This window comes from Colletes latitarsis, chromosome 13, assembly GCF_051014445.1.
Source record: "Colletes latitarsis isolate SP2378_abdomen chromosome 13, iyColLati1, whole genome shotgun sequence".
Taxonomy (NCBI): domain Eukaryota; kingdom Metazoa; phylum Arthropoda; class Insecta; order Hymenoptera; family Colletidae; genus Colletes; species Colletes latitarsis.
The window spans coordinates 10,200,713-10,220,013 of NC_135146.1; the positions used below are offsets into that span (position 1 = coordinate 10,200,713).

Below are 19,301 nucleotides of genomic sequence, written 5' to 3' on the forward strand. Positions count from 1 at the left end.
GGCCTCCAGAAGATGCAAGGACTTCATTACATTTTCTTCATATTTCATGTACAACTCTCTGACTAAGAACAAATTTTCTAGCAATTGCTTCCATTGATAAACTCAATTTTGATTGGAAAATGATATTATCCTTTATATCTTTATGTTAACTGGCAAGAATGAATACTGCACTTTATTCATTCGAATATAAAGCTTATATTTCTAAATTTACATTTAAAGACTTGTAACTCCAGTCTAATGTAGCTTTACATACAATGTTTTGCTGTAGAATACTCCAGGAGAAGGGGAAGCACACGTGGTGATTCCCCATATTTATGTCTGATCCCCACCAGGGATACCAACTGCTGAACTTGTAACTAGTGTTGGGACGCAGTGACTTTTATTTTAACACTTTAGAATGGTTTCATGACGTTATATTGATGCAATTCTATTGCACCAGAGTATTGCAAAAATGTAGCATTAAGTACAGAAATTGTTATGAAATAATTAATACGTACAGAAAAAAATTACTAAATAATAAAACAAAAATTATTTGATTTTCAACTGATCAATGAAAATTGAATATGTTTAAACGTATTGAAGCAATTATCAAGGTTAACTCTTTTTGGGGCATGCTGGGATTAAAAGTCTCCCATTTTTTTGATGCACCGCAATGCATGGTAGGACATTTTTAATTGCAATAGCTGCATGCGCGCGCATAGGTTTATATTTCGTCTCATTTACGTGAAGCAGTTGGTAATACCTTCGACAAGTGTTACAAATGTATTCACTTGTGTTGGCAACACTGAACATGCCAATACAGGTTCACCAATTGTCGTTATCGCGACAAATTTAATTAAACTACTTTTTAATGTTTCTACATTATATAATACCTTTATTAATAAAAACATACCAATATAGTTCAATTTAAAACGCAATAAAATTTCTGTGTAACATGAGTTAAAGGTTTTCATGAACGAAATATCGAATGTACCAAAATTTGAAATGTTTGCTAAAAATTGGTCGCGTTGCAAAACCTATTACACGAAAAAGAATTGCATGAAGCGAAATAATGGTGATATTGTTGGAAATGCAACCTCTCATACCAACCAACTCTTCGTCAGTCGTGCCACACGGCCAATGGCGGCGTTGTTGGCAGGCTGTAGTCGATGGTGGCGCCGCCACACGTGGTTCTTCCCCGTTCGAGCGTTAGTTAAAGATTGTAGACAATACTATTTCGTTTCTTTTGTATTCTACATGCAAATATTGAATAAAAAATTATTTTTGTTAAAATGTATGCGTGTTTTGCTCCTTACTGTACATGAAAATTTATTAACTTGTAATTTGGGGTCGATAGCGTTGTAAAAACTATCAAAAACATGTAAATGTCTCCTCGAAGGGACCTTCGACCACAGCGCCGACTTCGTTTCCGTTAAAAGCTCGAAGCTTTTAGGGTGTGCGCACGGTACTATGTTTAAAGTAATCGTACCACTTATCTTAGGACATCTCCGTAACCCGCAATTAATATGTTACCCTTAACCTTAAATATAGTCCCATCTCCTATCGACGAGTAGATATATGCGTGTATATATATGTATACGATATATACATATATAACAGGAAATCTGTCGTGCATTAAAAATTCATTACAATATACAGCAATAAAAAACGTTACGATCCATACAATGTAGAGTAAGTTCGCTTCCGGAGAAGATAAGTAGATCTTTAAATAAACACGTGATAAGTACACAAGTATACCTATCGTTAAAGTTAATTTGCAGTTTCTTCAGCCTTTCAGTTTCGAAGGAATGCAACGAGCAAATAAATCGTCCAAACTATGACGTTTCTATCAAACAATAATACAAATTAACTAACGCAATTGTACACGTTTAATTGCTCACGTTAAATAGTCGAACGTGAGGGCAATAAAAACTATTGGTAACTTGGACTATTCTAAGCAAAATTTTCAATCAACTCGAAACAAATTTATTCAAAAAAAATATTAAAAATCTTCGACGTGATTCGTGGCACGCTTAAAAGGGGGTAAAATAGAATTCCACCTATCGGTGGTTGCGCGAACTGAGAAATCACTGAATTCACCGCGACGCGCGCCACCGCGCAGAGAATGCACGATATCTCCTTTACCCTGGCTTTTACGAGAAAAAGGCAAGGGACCAAAGTTATTGGAAATTAAATTTCGAAGGTTGATTGTCCTTTAGGTATTTTCGATAGGGTCGATCCTAACCGAGATATCGGCACGTCAATACCGCGAATCACGTTCGAGCAACAAAAGAAGTTTTTAAGAAATTCGTTGAATCTCGCGGTGAAAATCGGTAAAAAGATCGTCGATCGAAAGCAACCGGTTCCCTTCACCACCGAAAAGCCACGGGAGGAATATGAAACACATCGTAAAAGGCACTTTCACTCAACATTCGAACGACACTTCTCTCACACAGCTTTGCAAGAGCATACAAAAAGTTGGAATTGCACGGAACGCGAAAACTCGGGGCGCCGTTTCTTTCTTTACTTTCGCTATCTTTGGTTTCTCGCGGCGCCCCGATTTAAAAAAGGTTTCTTGAGATGTATAATAATATATGTATATGTACAGAGTAAGATTCCTCGAAAGAACATTATTCACGTTTCCTCGGTATATGAGTTTCATTAAATTTTTTCATTGGATCACAGAATGGTAGCGCCCGAGCGTGGCAATTTTCTTGTTAAAGGCATTCGAAAACGACCAGGGACGAGGGATTCCCGCCTCTAAAGGTTCTTTAGGTGTCCGCCTCCGATTGTTCTGAATTTTCGATACGTTTTAAAGGACCGAAAAATAAGATACACGTATTTTTTTATATCGGCCCGTTTTCATATTTAGGGGGTGAAACGACCCCCCAAAGTTTCAGCTACAATAGACTATCTCGAAAACTATCGTAGATAGAAGAAAACTTCTTGAGGGAAAGTTTCATGGTTTTTTATGCACATACAAATGCTGGTCATCGATTTTGTAAAAAATAATTTGTTTATAACAGAAAATTTGTTTATAACATTATTTTAAAAGAAATCGCAATTTACATAATGACAAAAAAGAACGATTTCTTTTCTGAATTCGTTGATATATCACATAGTATGTTTGCCTCTTACAATTTTCTGTATTTCAATATTATACAGGGTGTTCAGCCACCCCTGGGAAGAATTTTAATAGAAGATTCTAGAGGCCAAAATAAGACGAAAATTAAGAATACCAATTTGTTGATGGAGGCTTCGTTAAAAAGTTGTTAACAATTAAATTCAACAATTTCAAATCGGTCTGGAAAAATTAATTTCGGTTGTGGGGGTCAATTACAATCATTTTTGGTGAATACACATATCCCTGAAATCCTATCCACTTTCGAGAAAAAAATTCGAGTAGACACTGAAATTTTTAGACGAAATTAAAAAATTTCAAATCATACTAAAAAAATTATATTTAGTTACAGGGGTTAATTACAATCATTTTTGGTGATTACACATACCCCCGAAATCCCACGCATTTTCGAGAAAAAAATTCATTACTGAAAATATAATGTGAGGTTGAAATGTTTCCCTCATGCGTATCTTTAAAACGCCATAACTTTTGAATAAATTGAAGGATTTTAATGTTTAAAAAAGCAAACGACGCGTATTTTGCTAGAGAATATATAGAAATTCTAAAAATGTCCGAAAAGTTGAGTCTTGACACCGAAAAATGAGAAAAACTGTATAAAAATGCTCCCATTTTCAAACGGCCATAATTCCCACAATAGCAAATGTATATCATTGAAATTTTTTTCTGAAGTAGAGTTCATGAGTACCTACAAAAAAGTATTAGACAATTTTTTCATACAACGCCAATCAAATTTGTTAAAAATAAAAAACGAATTTTTAAGAAAAATCGACAGGGGGTAGGTGCCTAAATTTTTAAAAAAAAGTTATTAATGTTTAAAGTTCCGTCCGTACTGGATTTTTCGGGGGTATGTCTATTCACCAAGAATGATTGTAATTGACCCTCGCAATCGAAAATAATTTTTCCAAAACGATTCGAAATTTTTTTTTTCCGTCGAAAAATTTCACACCTTCTCGAATTTTTTTTTAGAAAGTGGGTGGGATTTCGGGGGTATGACTATTCACCAAAAATGATTGTAATTGAACCCCGCAACCGAAAATAATTTTTCCAGAACGTTCTGAAATATTTTCTTTTCGGCGAAAATTTAGGCACCTACCCCCCATAGATTTTTCTTAAAAATTCGTTTTTGATTTTTAATAAATTTGTTTGACGTTGTACGGAAATCTTGCCTAATACTTTTTTGTAGATGCCCATGAGCTGTACTTCGGGAAAAAGTTTCATTGAAATATATTCACTATTGTAGGAGTTATGGTCGTATTGAAGTTTTGACCATTTCTATGCTGTTTTTCTCATTTTGCGGGGTCAAGACTCAACTTTTCGAACACTTTTAGAATTTCTACATATTCTCTACTAAAATACGCGTTGATTGCTTTTTTAAACATTAAAATCCTTCAATCCGTTCAGAAGTTACGACGTTTAAAAAATTCGAACGAAATTTCGGGGTTACATTTCTGGCCAGAAATGATATTTTTAGTAAGGAATTTTTTTCTCGAAAGTGGGTGGGATTTTGGGGGTATGTCTATTCACCAAAAATTATTATAGTTGAGTCCCATAACCGAAAATAATTTTTCCAGAATTATTTGAAAATTTTCAATTTCGCCGAAAAAGGGGATTACCCCCTGTCGATTTTTCTTGAAATATCGTTTTTTATTTTTAATAAATTAGTTTGACGCTGTAGGGAAATGTTGTCTAATACTTTTTTGTAGGTATCCATGAGCTCTACCTCCAGAATAAATTTCAATGAAATTCATCGACTATTATAGGAGTTATGGTCGTTTGAAAATTGGACCATTTTTATGGGGTTTTCCTTATTTTACGGGATCAAGACTCAACTTTTCGAACATTTTTAGAATTTCTATATATTCTCTAGCAAAATACGCGTCGTTTGCTTTTTTAAACATTAAAATCCTTCAATTTATTCAAAAGTTATGGCGTTTTAAAGATACGCATGAGGGAAACATTTCAACCTCACATTATATTTTCAGTAATGAATTCTTTTCTCGAAAATGCGTAGGATTTCGGGGGTATGTGTAATGACCAAAAATGATTGTAATTAACCCCTGTAACTAAATATAATTTTTTCAGAAAGATTTGAAATTTTTTAATCTCGTCAAAAAATTTAGGTACCTACCCCCTGTCGATTTTTCTTAAAAATTCGTTTTTTATTTTTAATAAATTTGATTGGCGTTGTATGAAAAAATTGTCTAGTACTTTTTTGTAGGTACTCATAAACTCTACTTCAGAAAAAAATTTCATTAAAATATATTCACTATTGTAGGAGTTATGGCCGTTTGAAAATGGGAGCATTTTTATACGGTTTTCCTCATTTTTCGTGGTCAAGACTCAACTTTTCGAACATTTTTAGAATTTCTATATATTCTCTAGCAAAATACGCGTCGTTTGCTTTTTTAAACATTAAAATCCTTCAATTTATTCAAAAGTTATGGCGTTTTAAAGATACGCATGAGGGAAACATTTCAACCTCACATTATATTTTCAGTAATGAATTTTTTTCTCGAAAATGCGTAGGATTTCGGTAGTATGTGTAATCACCAAAAATGATTATAATTTACCCCTGTAACTAAATATAATTTTTTTAGAAAGATTTGAAATTTTTTAATCTCGTCAAAAAATTTCAGTACCTACCACTTGTCGATTTTTTTTATAAATTCGTTTCTTATTTTTAATAAATTTGATTGGCGTTGTATGAAAAAATTGTCTAATACTTTTTTGTAGGTACTCATGAACTCTACTTTAGAAAAAAATTTCAATGAGATACATTCGCTATTGTGGGAATTATGGCCGTTTGAAAATGGGAGCATTTTTATACGGTTTTTCTCATTTTTCGTGATCAAGACTCAACTTTTCGAACATTTTTAGAATTTCTATATATTCTCTAGCAAAATACGCGTCGTTTGCTTTTTTAAACATTAAAATCCTTCAATTTATTCAAAAGTTATGGCGTTTTAAAGATACGCATGAGGGAAACATTTCAACCTCACATTATAATTTCAGTAATGAATTTTTTTCTCGAAAATGCGTAGGATTTCGGTGGTATGTGTAATCACCAAAAATGATTGTAATTTACTCCTGTAACTAAATATAATTTTTTCAGAAAGATTTGAAATTTTTTAATCTCGTCAAAAAATTTAGGTACCTACCCCACCTGTCGATTTTTCTTAAAAATTCGTTTTTTATTTTTAATAAATTTAATTGGCGTTGTATGAAGAAATTGTATAATACTTTTTTGTAGGTACTCATGAACTCTACTTCAGAAAAAAATTTCAATGAGATACATTCGCTATTGTGGGAATTATGGCCGTTTGAAAATGGGGGCATTTTTATACGGTTTTTCTCATTTTTCGGGGTCAAGACTCAACTTTTCGAACATTTTTAGAATTTCTATATATTCTCTAGCAAAATACGCGTCGTTTGCTTTTTTAAACATTAAAATCCTTCAATTTATTCAAAAGTTATGGCGTTTTAAAGATACGCATGAGGGAAACATTTCAACCTGACATTATATTTTCAGTAATGAATTCTTTTCTCGAAAATGCGTAGGATTTCGGGGGTATGTGTAATCACCAAAAATGATTGTAATTAACCCCTGTAACTAAATATAATTTTTTCAGAACTATTTGAAATTTTTTAATCTCGTCAAAAAATTTAGGTACCTACCCCCTGTCGATTTTTCTTAAAAATTCGTTTTTTATTTTTAATAAATTTGATTGGCGTTGTATGAAAAAATTGTCTAATACTTTTTTGTAGGTACTCATAAACTCTACTTCAGAAAAAAATTTCAATGAGATACATTCGCTATTGTGGGAGTTATGGCCGTTTGAAAATGGGGGCATTTTTATACGGTTTTCCTCATTTTTCGTGGTCAAGACTCAACTTTCGAACATTTTTAGAATTTCTATATATTCTCTAGCAAAATACGCGTCGTTTGCTTTTTTAAACATTAAAATCCTTCAATTTATTCAAAAGTTATGGCGCTTTAAAGATACGCATGAGGGAAACATTTCAATCTCACATTATATTTTCGGTAAAGAATTTTTTTTTCGAAAATGCGTAGGATTTCGGTGGTATGTGTAATGGCCAAAAATGATTGTAATTCACCCCTGTAGCTAAATATAATTTTTTCAGAAAGATTTGAAATTTTTTAATCTCGTCAAAAAATTTAGGTACCTACCCCCTGTCGATTTTTCTTAAAAATTCGTTTTTTATTTTTAATAAATTTGATTGGCGTTGTATGAAAAAATTGTCTAATACTTTTTTGTAGGTATACATGAGCTCTACCTCCAGAATAAATTTCAATGAAATCCATCGACTATTATAGGAGTTATGGCCGTTTGAAAATTGGACCACTTTTATACGGTTTTTCTCATTTTTCGGGGTCAAGACTCAACTTTTCGAACATTTTTAAAATTTCTATATATTCTCTAGCAAAATACGCGTCGTTTGCTTTTTTAAACAATAAAATCTTACAATTTATTCAAAAGTTATGGCGTTTTAAAGATACGCATGAGGGAAACATTTCAACCTCACATTATATTTTTAGTAATGAATTCTTTTCTCGAAAATGCGTAGGATTTCGGTGGTATGTGTAATCACCAAAAATGATTGTAATTCACCCCTGTAACTAAATATAATTTTTTTAGTATGATTTGAAATTTTTTAATCTCGTCTAAAAATTTCAGTGTCTACTCGAATTTTTTTCTCGAAAGTGGATAGGATTTCAGGGATATGTGTATTCACCAAAAATAATTGTAATTGACCCCCGCAACCGAAATTAATTTTTCCAGAACGATTTGAAATTGTTGAATTTAATTGTTAACAACTTTTTAACGGAGCCTCCATCAACAAATTGGTATTCTTCATTTTCGTCTTATTTTGGCCTCCAGAATCTTCGATTAAAATTCTTCCCAGGGGTGGCCGAGCACCCTGTATAATATTGAAATACACAAAATTGTAAAAGGCAAACATACTATGTGATATATCAACGAATTCAGAAAAGAAATCGTTCTTATTTGTCATTATGTAAATTGCGATTTCTTTTAAAATAATGTTATAAACAAATTTTCTGTTATAAACAAATTATTTTTTACAAAATCGATGACCAGCATTTGCATGTGCATAAAAAACCATGAAACTTTCCCTCAAGAAGTTTTCTTCTATCTACGATAGTTTTCGAGATAGTCTATTGTAGCTGAAACTTTGGGGGGTCGTTTCACCCCCTAAATATGAAAACGAGCCGATATAAAAAAATACGTGTATCTTATTTTTCGGTCCTTTAAAACGTATCCAAAATTCAGAACAATCGGAGGCGGATACCTAAAGAACCTTCAAGACGTCTCGTCCTTTACGCACGCGCGACGAGAACGGACCAGTGGTTCTCAACTTTCTGTAACTTTCCCTTTATCCCAGCAGGGGGACACGAGTAATTATAAACAATCGAAGGTCGTCGTTTGGCTGAGATCGTGGGTGTAAACTTGACACGATACGTAGAATCGGATCGTTTTCGAAGTACCTCGCCGTCTAAAGCTAGCATAATTAAATAGGTATTATAAAATGGAATATAGCGTAAACTTACAGACTATCTTAACTACTGTCAGTCACTGGACACTCGGTGTTCCCAATAAGCAATCTTGGAACGCCAAAGAACAGATCGGAGCTGCCTTTGTTTAACAATTCGACGTCCACAGCGAACGAAATAATAAACGAACGCAAATTTTTAATTTTAATCGCAGCTCGAACGACGAAAGAAAATTATTCTTTGGCGAGAAAAAGTAAATTAGGTTGGAATGTAAGCTCTCCTAGTTCGAATACAATTGTTAACGTAAACTTTGAGAAGTGACTAGGCGGTATAAATAAATTAAAGATGATCTGCAAGTGCAATGACTGATATCGAACCCGAGAACGTCGGGGGAATTCCCTTAAACGTTAAAGGACATTCGTTTCGATAAATTGTGCTTCCAAAGACACGTGGGCCCCGAGCATTACGATATAACTATTAACAAGGGACCACCCCGAGATGTAAATCTCCAATTTAGATGAAACTTCGCAGTTATGTAGTACTCATAAATCTATCAGACACGTGTTTTTTTGCAGCTGCTAATATTCACTTTGAGGGGTTGAAATCAGCCCTCGAAGTTGGGGTTCGAAACATACTTTGTTGAATATCTCCGAAACTATTAGAGATAGGGGTGTGCTTCAAATGGATGAAATTTAGGTTTTTAAACGGCGAATTTGATGGTGTAAAGAGATTTGCGAAACTTTTATTTGTTTAAACAATATGTGAAAAAATAGCACATTTTTTTATTTTTCTCGGTGGATGTTAATGATTTTTTTTTCTCCGTTTGTACAGAGAAACTACACATAGTTGTACAAAATACGGATAAATTGGAATTTTGATTTTTTCACGATAAAGAAAGATTTTATGTTTGTAATTTTTTGAGTATTTCTGTACAACAGGCCAACCCTGGGAAAAATTTTAATGGGAGATTCTAGAGGCCAAAATAAGACGAAAATGAAGAATACCAATTTGTTAATGGTGGCTTCGTTAAGAAGTTATTAACGTTTAAAGTTTCGCTTTCACACTTTCTTGAATTTTTTTCTCCAAAGTGGGTAGGAATTTGAGGGTATAGCTACTCACCAAAAATTATTGTAATTGACCCCTTTAACCGAAAATAATTTTTCCAGAACGATTTGAAAAATTTTTTTTTCGTCGAAAAATTTAGGCACCTACCGCCTGGCGATTTTTCTTGAAACTTCGTTTTTGATTTTTAATAATTTCGCTCGACATCCTACAAAAAAGTTGTTTAATACTTTTTTGTAGGTACCTATGGGCTCTACTTCAGAAAAAAGTTTCATTGAAATATATTCATTATTGTGGGAGTTATGGTCGTTTCAAAATTGGATCATTTTTATGGGGTTTTTTCCATTTTGCGGGGTCATGGATCAACTTTTCGAATATTTTTGCGATTTCTACATATTCTACACTAAAATACGCGGCGTTTGGCTTTTTAAACATTAAAATCGGTCAATCCGTTCAGAAGTTACGACAGTTTAAAGATACGCACCAATTTTTAGAGTGACATTTCCAGTAAAGAATTTTTTTCTTGAAAACGCGTACGAATTCAGGGGTATGTCTATTGACCAAAAATGATTGTAATAAACCCCTGCAACCTAAAATAATTTTTCCAGAACGATTTGAAATTTTTTAATTTCGCCGAAATTAAGGCACCTACCCCCCATCGATTTTTCTTGAAACTTCGTTTTTTATTTTTAATAAATTAGTTTGACACCCTACAGAAAAGTTGGCTAATACTTTTTTGTAGGTACCGATGGGCTCTGCCTCAGAAAAAAGTTTCATTGAAATACATTCACTATTGTATGAGTTATGGTCGTTTGAAAATTGGACCAATTTTATGGGGTTTTTCACATTTTTCGGGATCAAGGAGCAACTTTTCGAATATTTTTGCGATTTCTACATATTCTCCACTAAAATACGCGTTGTTTGCCTCTTCAAACATTAAAATCGGTCAATCCGTTCAGAAGTTACGACAGTTTAAAGATACGCACCAATTTTTCGAGTGACATTTCCAGTAAAGAATTTTTTTCTTGAAAACGCGTACGAATTCAGGGGTATGTCTATTGACCAAAAATGATTGTAATAAACCCCTGCAACCAAAAATAATTTTTCCAGAACGATTTCAAATTTTTTAATTTCATCGAAATTAAGGCACCTACCCCCCATCGATTTTTCTTGAAACTTCGTTTTTTATTTTTAATAAATTAGTTTGACACCCTACAGAAAAGTTGGCTAATACTTTTTTGTAGGTACCGATGGGCTCTGCCTCAGAAAAAAGTTTCACTGAGATACCTTTAGTATTGTAGGAGTTATGGTCGTTTGAAAATTGGACCATTTTTATGGGGTTTTTGTCATTTTGCGGAGCCAAGGATCAACTTTTCGAATATTTTTGCGATTGCTACATATTCTACACTAAAATACGCGGCGTTTGGCTTTTTGAACATTAAAATCGTCCAATCCGTTCAGAAGTTATGGTATTTTAAAGATTTGCATGAGATTTCGAGCAAACATTTCTGGTCAGAAATCATATTTTCGGTAAGGAATTTTTTTCTCGAAAATGCGTAGGAATTCGGGGGTATGTGTAATAACCAAAAATGATAGTAATTGACCCCTGCAACTAAAAATAATTTTTTTAATACGTTTTGAAATTTTGTAATTTTTCGAACTATTTCATTTTTACTCGAATTTTTTTCTCGAAAGTGGATAGGATTTCGGTGGTATGTCTATTGACCAAAAATGATGGTAATTCACCCCAGAAATCAAAACTAATTTTTTCGAAACGATTTGAAAAAATTTTTTTTTGTCGAAAAATTTAGGCACCTACTCCCTGTCGATTTTTCTTAGAAATTCTATTTTATTTTTAATAAATTTGTTTGACGTTGTACGGAAATATTGTTTAATACTTTTTTGTAGGTACTCATGAGCTCTACTTCAGAAAAAAGTTTCATTGAAATATATTCACTATTGTAGGAGTTATGGCTGTTTGAAAATTGGACCATTTTTATGGGGTTTTGCACATTTTACGGGGTCAAGGGTCAACTTTTCGAATATTTTTGCGATTTCTACATATTCTACACTAAAATACGCGGCGTTTGGATTTTTCAACATTAAAATCGTCCAATCCGTTCAGAAGTTATGGTATTTTAAAAATTTGCACGAGAAGCATTTTTGGCCTGAAATTATATTTTCGGTAAGGAATTTTTTTCTCGAAAATAGTTAGGATTTCGGGGGTATGTCCATTGACCAAAAATTATTATTATTGCTCCCTGCAATCAAAGATAATTTTTTTAGAACGATTGAAAATTTTTTAATTTTTTCGAAAAATTTCAGTTTCTCGAATTTTTTTCTCCGAACTGGGTAGGATTTCCGGGGTATATCTATTCATCAAAAATGATTATAATCGACCCTTGCAACCGAAAATAATTTTTCTAAAACGATTTGAAATTTTTTTTTTCCATCGCCAAATTTCATACTTTTTCAAATTTTTTTCTTGAAAATGCGTAGGATTTCAGGGGTACATCTATTCATCAAAAATGATTATAATCGACCCTTGCAACCGAAAATAATTTTTCTAAAACGATTTGAAATTTTTTTTTTCCATCGCCAAATTTCATACTTTTTCAAATTTTTTTCTTGAAAATGCGTAGGATTTCAGGGGTACATCTATTCATCAAAAATGATTATAATCGACCCTTGCAACCGAAAATAATTTTTCCAAAACGATTTGAAATTTTTGAATTTAATTGTTAATAACTATTTAACGAAGCCTCCATCAACAAATTAGTATTCTTCATTTTCGTCTTATTTTGGCCTCTAGAATCTCCCATTAAAATTTTTCCCAGGGTTGGCCTGTTGTACAGAAATACTCAAAAAATTACAAACACAAAATCTTTCTTTATCGTGAAAAAATCAAAATTCCAATTTATCCGTATTTTGTACATCTATGTGTAGTTTCTCTGTACAAACGGGGAAAAGAAAATCATTAACATCCACCGAGAAAAATAAAAAAATGTGCTATTTTTTCACATATTGTTTAAACAAATAAAAGTTTCGCAAATCTCTTTACACCATCAAATTCGCCGTTTAAAAACCTAAATTTCATCCATTTGAGGCACACCCCTATCTCTAATAGTTTCCGAGATATTCAACAAAGTATGTTTCGAACCCCAACTTCGAGGGCTGATTTCAACCCCTCAAAGTGAATATTAGCAGCTGCAAAAAAACACGTGTCTAATAGATTTATGAGTACTACGTAACTGCGAAGTTTCATCTAAATTGGAGATTTACATCTCGGGGTGGTCCCTTTAAGTATGAGTACGTTGGCGTCGAATTTATCCGCGGATCCCTTAAACGTCTACCAATACAGACGATCGATCAGTTTAATTATTGATATCCTCGTCGACTTCCTTCCATCCTCGTCACCCTCGTCCTCCTCAATAATTCTCTGCCATTCCTCTCGAATTAATTAAATCTTGGTCCTTGAGTGCATTTTACTTTTTCCTCTTCCTTAAGTCGACTCCTAATCGGCTTCGATAATCGATGTTTACGCGCCTAATGCCGCGAGAACCCGGACAATTTTCAATTGCGCCTACTTCGTACGCCTAACTTCGTCTCTCAAAGAATCCAACCTGATCGTAAAGTTTTAAACTTTCCCTACGGTTAAGAAAACCTCGCGAAAGCTACGATGGACGAACATTTTTTTATTTCTCTCGTCTTGGTTACCCTTGTGGATTTAACAGAGCGTCGAATTCGCGTCGAAAGCTGCGTCTCCACTGATTATGTACGTCTAAGTGACGAAACACTTTTTCATTCGATTAATAGTGAAAATGATGTTGATTTTGTTGAATTTAGCGGTAATTAGCGAGTCCAGGTATTGACTGCAAACGTTTTGTTTTATTGATTGCCTGTGGTGTTGCTTGTTCAATTCTGTTCAGCTGACTGGCATCCATGTTTTTCTGTTACAAACTATTATTATCTATTTTTCTATTTCGTCCACAATAAATAAATTCTAACAGATTTTTCTCATTATAACAATTTTTTTTTCTTCAATAATAAAATTAAGATCACCTTGATTCTTTCAGTAAAATTGTATTTTTGTTATTTTTTTATAAATTGATGTATATTTGTATCCTTTTGAAAAAGCAATGGAGGCTTTTGAGTGGAAAATTGAATAGTTTAAGAGTTATGTTAGATTAGTCCTGAATGAAATTTTAATGGGAGATTCTGGAGGTCGAAATAAGACGAAAATGAAGAATACCAATTTGTTGATGGAGGCTTTGTTAAAAAGTTATTAATGTTTAAAGTTTCGCCAGTAAGGAATTTTTTTCTCGAAAATGGTTAGGATTTCGAGGGTATGTCTAATGACCAAAAATTATTGTAATTGACCCCTGCAAATGAAAATAATTTTTTTAGAATGATTTGAAATTTTTTAATTTTGTCGAAAAAGGGGATTGTCCATTTTTCTTGAACCATCGTTTTTGATTTTTAATAAATTAGTTTGACGACCTATAGAAAAGTTGTCTAATACTTTTTTGTAGATACCCATGAGCTCTACCTCAGAAAAAAGTTTCATTGAAATATATTCACTATTGTAGGAGTTATGGTCGTTTGAAAATTGGACCATTTTTATGGGGTTTTTGTAATTTTGCAGGGCCAAGAATCAATTTTTCGAATATTTTTGCGATTTCTACATATTCTCCACTAAAATACGCGTTATTTGCCCTATGAAACATTAAAATCCTTCAATCCGTTCACGAGTTATAATTTTTTATGGATATTCATGAAATTTCAAGGAATCATTTCTGGTCATACATTATCTTTTTGGTGAAGAATTTTTTTCTCGAAAATGGTTAGGATTTCGAGGGTATGTCTAATGACCAAAAATTATTGTAATTGACCCCTGCAAATGAAAATAATTTTTTTAGAATGATTTGCAATTTTTTAATTTTGTCGAAAAAGGGGATTGTCCATTTTTCTTGAAACATCGTTTTTGATTTTTAATAAATTAGTTTGACGACCTATAGAAAAGTTGTCTAATACTTTTTTGTAGGTACCCATGAACTCTACTTCAGAAAAAAGTTTCATTGAAATATATTCACTATTGCAGGAGTTATGGTCGTTTGAAAATTGGACCATTTTTATGGGGTTTTTCTCATTTTCCGGGATCAAGGACCAACTTTTTGAATATTTTTGGAATTTTGACATATTCTCCACTAAAATACGCGTTGTTTGCTTTTTTGAAAATGGAAATCCTCCAATCCGTTCAGAAGTTATGACTTTTTAAAGATATGCTTGAAATTTTGAAGTGACATTTCTGGCCTGAAGTTATATTTTCGGTAAAGAATTTTTTTCTCGAAAATGGTTAGGATATCGGGGGTATGTCTGTTGACCAAAAATGATTGTAATGGATCCCTGCAATCTAAAATAATTTTTTCAGAACGATTTGAAATTTTTTCATTTCATTTCAGCACCCCCCATCGATTTTTCTTGAAACTTCGTTTTTGTTTTTTAGTAATTTTGTTTGACACCCTATAGAAAAGTTGTCTAATACTTTTTTGTAGGTACCCATGAGCTCTACTTCAGAAAAAAATTTCAATGAAATATAATCACTATTATAGGAGTTATGGTCATTTGAAAATTGTACCATTTTTATGTGGTTTTTCTCATTTTGCGGGGTCAAGGACCAACTTTTTGAATATTTTTGGAATTTCTACATATTCTCCACTAAAATACGCGTTGTTTGCTTTATTTAAAAATGGAAATCCTCCAATCCGTTCAAAAGTTATGACATTTTAAAGATTTGCATGAAATTTTCGAGCAATATTTCTGGCCCCCCATTAGATTTTCGGTAAACAATTTTTTTCTCGAAAACGCGTTGGATTTCGGGGGTATGTATAATGACCAAAAATGATTGCAATTGCCCACTGTAACTAAATATAATTTTTTTAGTATGATTTGAAATTTTTTAATTTAATTGTTAATAACTGTTTAACGAAGCCTGCATCAACAAATTGGTATTCTTCATTTTCGTCTTATTTTGGCCTCACCCTGTATAATTGATTTAAAAAATATATTTAATGAAAAAATTCAAACAAGTGTTAATTCTTTATTCTTTAACCCAAAACTCCATTTATCCAGTGATTAATTCGATTCTAATTCTTGATAAACTGACAAAAAATTCGCCAACAAAAATTCCTCGGTAATTATGACAACAAATGGTAAACGAAAAAATTAGCAAAAACCTTTTCATTCAATAAAGAATCACCTTAATGTTTTTAATAAAATTATATCTTTTTATCTCGATGATGGTTTTCGAACGTTCACATGAAAAAATTCAAACAAGTGTTAATTCTTTATTCTTCAACCCAAAACTCCATTCATCCAGTGATTAATTCGATTCTAATTCTCGATAAACTGACAAAAAATTTTCCAACAAAAATTCCTCGATAATTATGACAACAAATGGTAAACAGAAAAAATTTGCAAAAATCTTTTCATTCAATAAAGAATCACCTTAATGTTTTTAATAAAATTATATCTTTCTATCTCGATGATGGTTTTCGAACGTTCACATGAAAAAATTCAAACAAGTGTTAATTTTCTATTCTTTAATCCTATACTCCATTCATCCAGTGATTAATTCGATTCTAATTCTCGATAAACTGACAAAAAATTTTCCAACAAAAATTCCTCGATAATTATGACAACAAATGGTAAACAGAAAAAATTTGCAAAAATCTTTTCATTCAATAAAGAATCACCTTAATGTTTTTAATAAAATTATATCTTTCTATCTCGATGATGGTTTTCGAACGTTCACATGAAAAAATTCAAACAAGTGTTAATTCTTTATTCTTCAACCCAAAACTCCATTTATCCAGTGATTAATTCGATTCTAATTCTCGATAAACTGACAAAAAATTTTCCCACAAAAATTCCTCGATAATTATGACAACAAATGGTGAACAGAAAAAATTGGCAAAAATCTTTTCATTCAATAAAGAATCACCTTAATGTTTTTAATAAAATTGTATCTTTCTATCTCAATGACGGTTTTCGAACGTTTATAAAAAAATTCAAACAAGTGTTAATTCTTTATTCTTCAACCCAAAACTCCATTTATCCAGTGATTAATTCGATTCTAATTCTCGATAAACAGACAAAAAATTTTCCAACAAAAATTCCTCGATAATTATGACAACAAATGGTAAACAGAAAAAATTAGCAAAAACCTTTTCATTCAATAAAGAATCACCTTAATGTTTTTAATAAAATTGTATCTTTCTATCTCAATGACGGTTTTCGAACGTTTATAAAAAAATTCAAACAAGTGTTAATTCTTTATTCTTCAACCCAAAACTCCATTCATCCAGTGATTAATTCGATTCTAATTCTCGATAAACTGACAAAAAATTCCTCGGTAATTATGACAACAAATGGTAAACGAAAAAATTGGCAAAAACCTTTTCATTCAATAAAGAATCACCTTAATGTTTTTAATAAAATTATATCTTTCTATCTCGATGATGGTTTTCGAACGTTCACATGAAAAAATTCAAACAAATGTTAATTCTTTATTCTTCAACCCTATACTCTATTTATCCAGTGATTAATTCGATTCTAATTCTCGATAAACTGACAAAAAATTCCTCGGTAATTATGACAACAAATGGTAAACGAAAAAATTAGCAAAAACCTTTTCATTCAATAAAGAATCACCTTAATGTTTTTAATAAAATTGTATCTTTCTATCTCGATGATGGTTTTCGAACGTTTATGAAAAAATTCATCAAATTCATTCTTCAACCCAAAACTCCATTTATCCAGTGATTAATTCGATTCTAATTCTCGATAAACTGACAAAAAATTTTCCCACAAAAATTCCTCGATAATTATGTAACAACAAATGGTAAACAGAAAAAATCAGCAAAAATCTTTTCATTCAATAAAGAATCAAGATCACCTTAATTTTTTAAATAAAATTCTATCTTTGTACAAAAAAATTTTGAATCTCCATACGTTGAAGACTCGACATACTGATGCACTCTGCATTTTTGTTTGTTTTTTTGAAACACAGAAGCAACAAAAGTCAATAGCAAGTCTCGTACTTAGGGTGTCGATTGGCCAATGGAGACGCAGCTTTAAACTCGCTTGGTGAGCCAAGTTATCGAGATCCTGCAAGCTGGGGGGCTCAATGCAAAGGTACAACAGCGATCTCGCCCGTAATTCGTCGCGGAAATTGATTTCCAACCGTCGACGTCCAAAGACTCGTTCCTCCGACACATAAAAGGACATCTTGTCCTTCCACGGTATCGTTGCAACTGGACTTCCTGGCAGGAAATTGCTTCGAGTAGAATTACGTTCGACGCGAGCAATTGCCGATCGAGCACAAATCCTAACGCTTTAACACCTTCAATCTCGCTATCAGCTGCGTTTTACGTGTCTCGATAACTGGCCACGTGCCTCGCTAGGCTAGAAGACGATTAGAAAGTTCCGGAAACAAGGTCCTCGTACAGATCAAAGATTAAACGATATACGCGGAATGCAACAGTTTGGCCTGGCTCGACATTACAGAGTGAAAAAGTTAAAAAATAGTCTGAACGAGTCGCCTGGCGACGATCGAAGATCGAAGCTCGGGCACAGCTAGCGAATCGAGTACAGCCAGCGATCGTTTCATCTCTCCTCGATCGATTCGTCCCCGACTCGAGATCTCGTCGCGGGGTAAATGGCTCGAAAGGTCCCCTGCTTAGATCCTGGACACGTAGAGGGGTCGATGAGCCTGTTGGGGGTTGCCGTTCTGCTTGGAGTATCGAGGATTCTGCAACAATTCTCTGGTCTCGCTGGGTGAACCGGGACTGAGACTATTGGTGGTGGACGTTTCGACGCGATCGCTGATGATCTCCTCCTCGGTGATCTGCTCGAGGTAGAGGGCCGAGGGGACCACCTGGTGGTCCCCGTTCATCGTGGGTGGCGGCGAGTAAGCCGGAGGGGGGCTCCTAGGCGGCGACGTCGAGTCCTTTTCGTTCTCCGTCTCGATGGACGCGCTGGAAGCCACCTGCTGCATCTGCCTCGCCCTTCTGGCGTGTTTGGTGGTCAGGCCCCCGGTCTCCGCGTCCCTCTCCAGCCTGTGCCCCGACCTGGACCTGGTCAGCTGCCTCTGCACGTACTCCTCCAGGTCGTTCTCCTCCTTCTTGGCGATCACTCGGTTCAGGATGATCAGGAAGACACCTACCAGGATGGCGAACAGCCCGATGGCTACCAGCTCGTTCCACCAGCCTCCGGAGGCCTTGGTGCCCCACTGGGCCAGGTCTCCTGGCAGCAGCCCGCTCATGAGGAGGAACGCACCGAGGACCAGGAACACCACGTCGATGTGGAGCATCCCGATCGACGACCAAAGACTTGTTCCTATAAAAGGACATCTTGTCCTTCCACGATATCGTTGCAACTGGACTTCCTGGCAGGAAATTGCTTCGAGTAGAATTACGTTCGACGCGAGCAAATTGCCGATCGAGCACAAATCCCATTGAGACTCGCGACTCCCCAAGGATCCTAACTCTTTAACACCTTCAACCCCGCTATCAGCTGCGTTTT

The 19,301-nt window shown here is 33.9% G+C and overlaps 2 protein-coding genes across 2 annotated transcripts in view; both read right to left on the reverse strand.

The window, feature by feature from the left end:
- The window catches only part of LOC143349526 (uncharacterized), a 104,443-nt gene that overhangs the window by 20,696 nt on the left and 64,446 nt on the right, over positions 1-19,301 (reverse strand). The gene's annotated exons all lie outside the window — the stretch shown is intronic.
- On the reverse strand, positions 18,407-19,234 carry LOC143349573 (uncharacterized). The gene is made up of 2 exons (XM_076780919.1): positions 19,195-19,234; positions 18,407-19,115 (listed from the first exon to the last, which is right to left on the reverse strand). Exons 1-2 carry the CDS (start codon positions 19,232-19,234, stop codon positions 18,457-18,459), a joined length of 699 nt encoding a protein of 232 aa, XP_076637034.1. The 3' UTR covers positions 18,407-18,456.

Excerpts from the sequence above, each read along its gene's own strand:
- LOC143349573 (XM_076780919.1), bottom strand. The coding sequence starts at position 19,234 with ATGGGATTTGTGCTCGATCGGCAATTTGCTCGCGTCGAAC. Across the intron at positions 19,116-19,194 it reads GCAATTTGCTCGCGTCGAAC|GAACAAGTCTTTGGTCGTCG; the intron begins GTAATTCTACTC and ends GTCCTTTTATAG.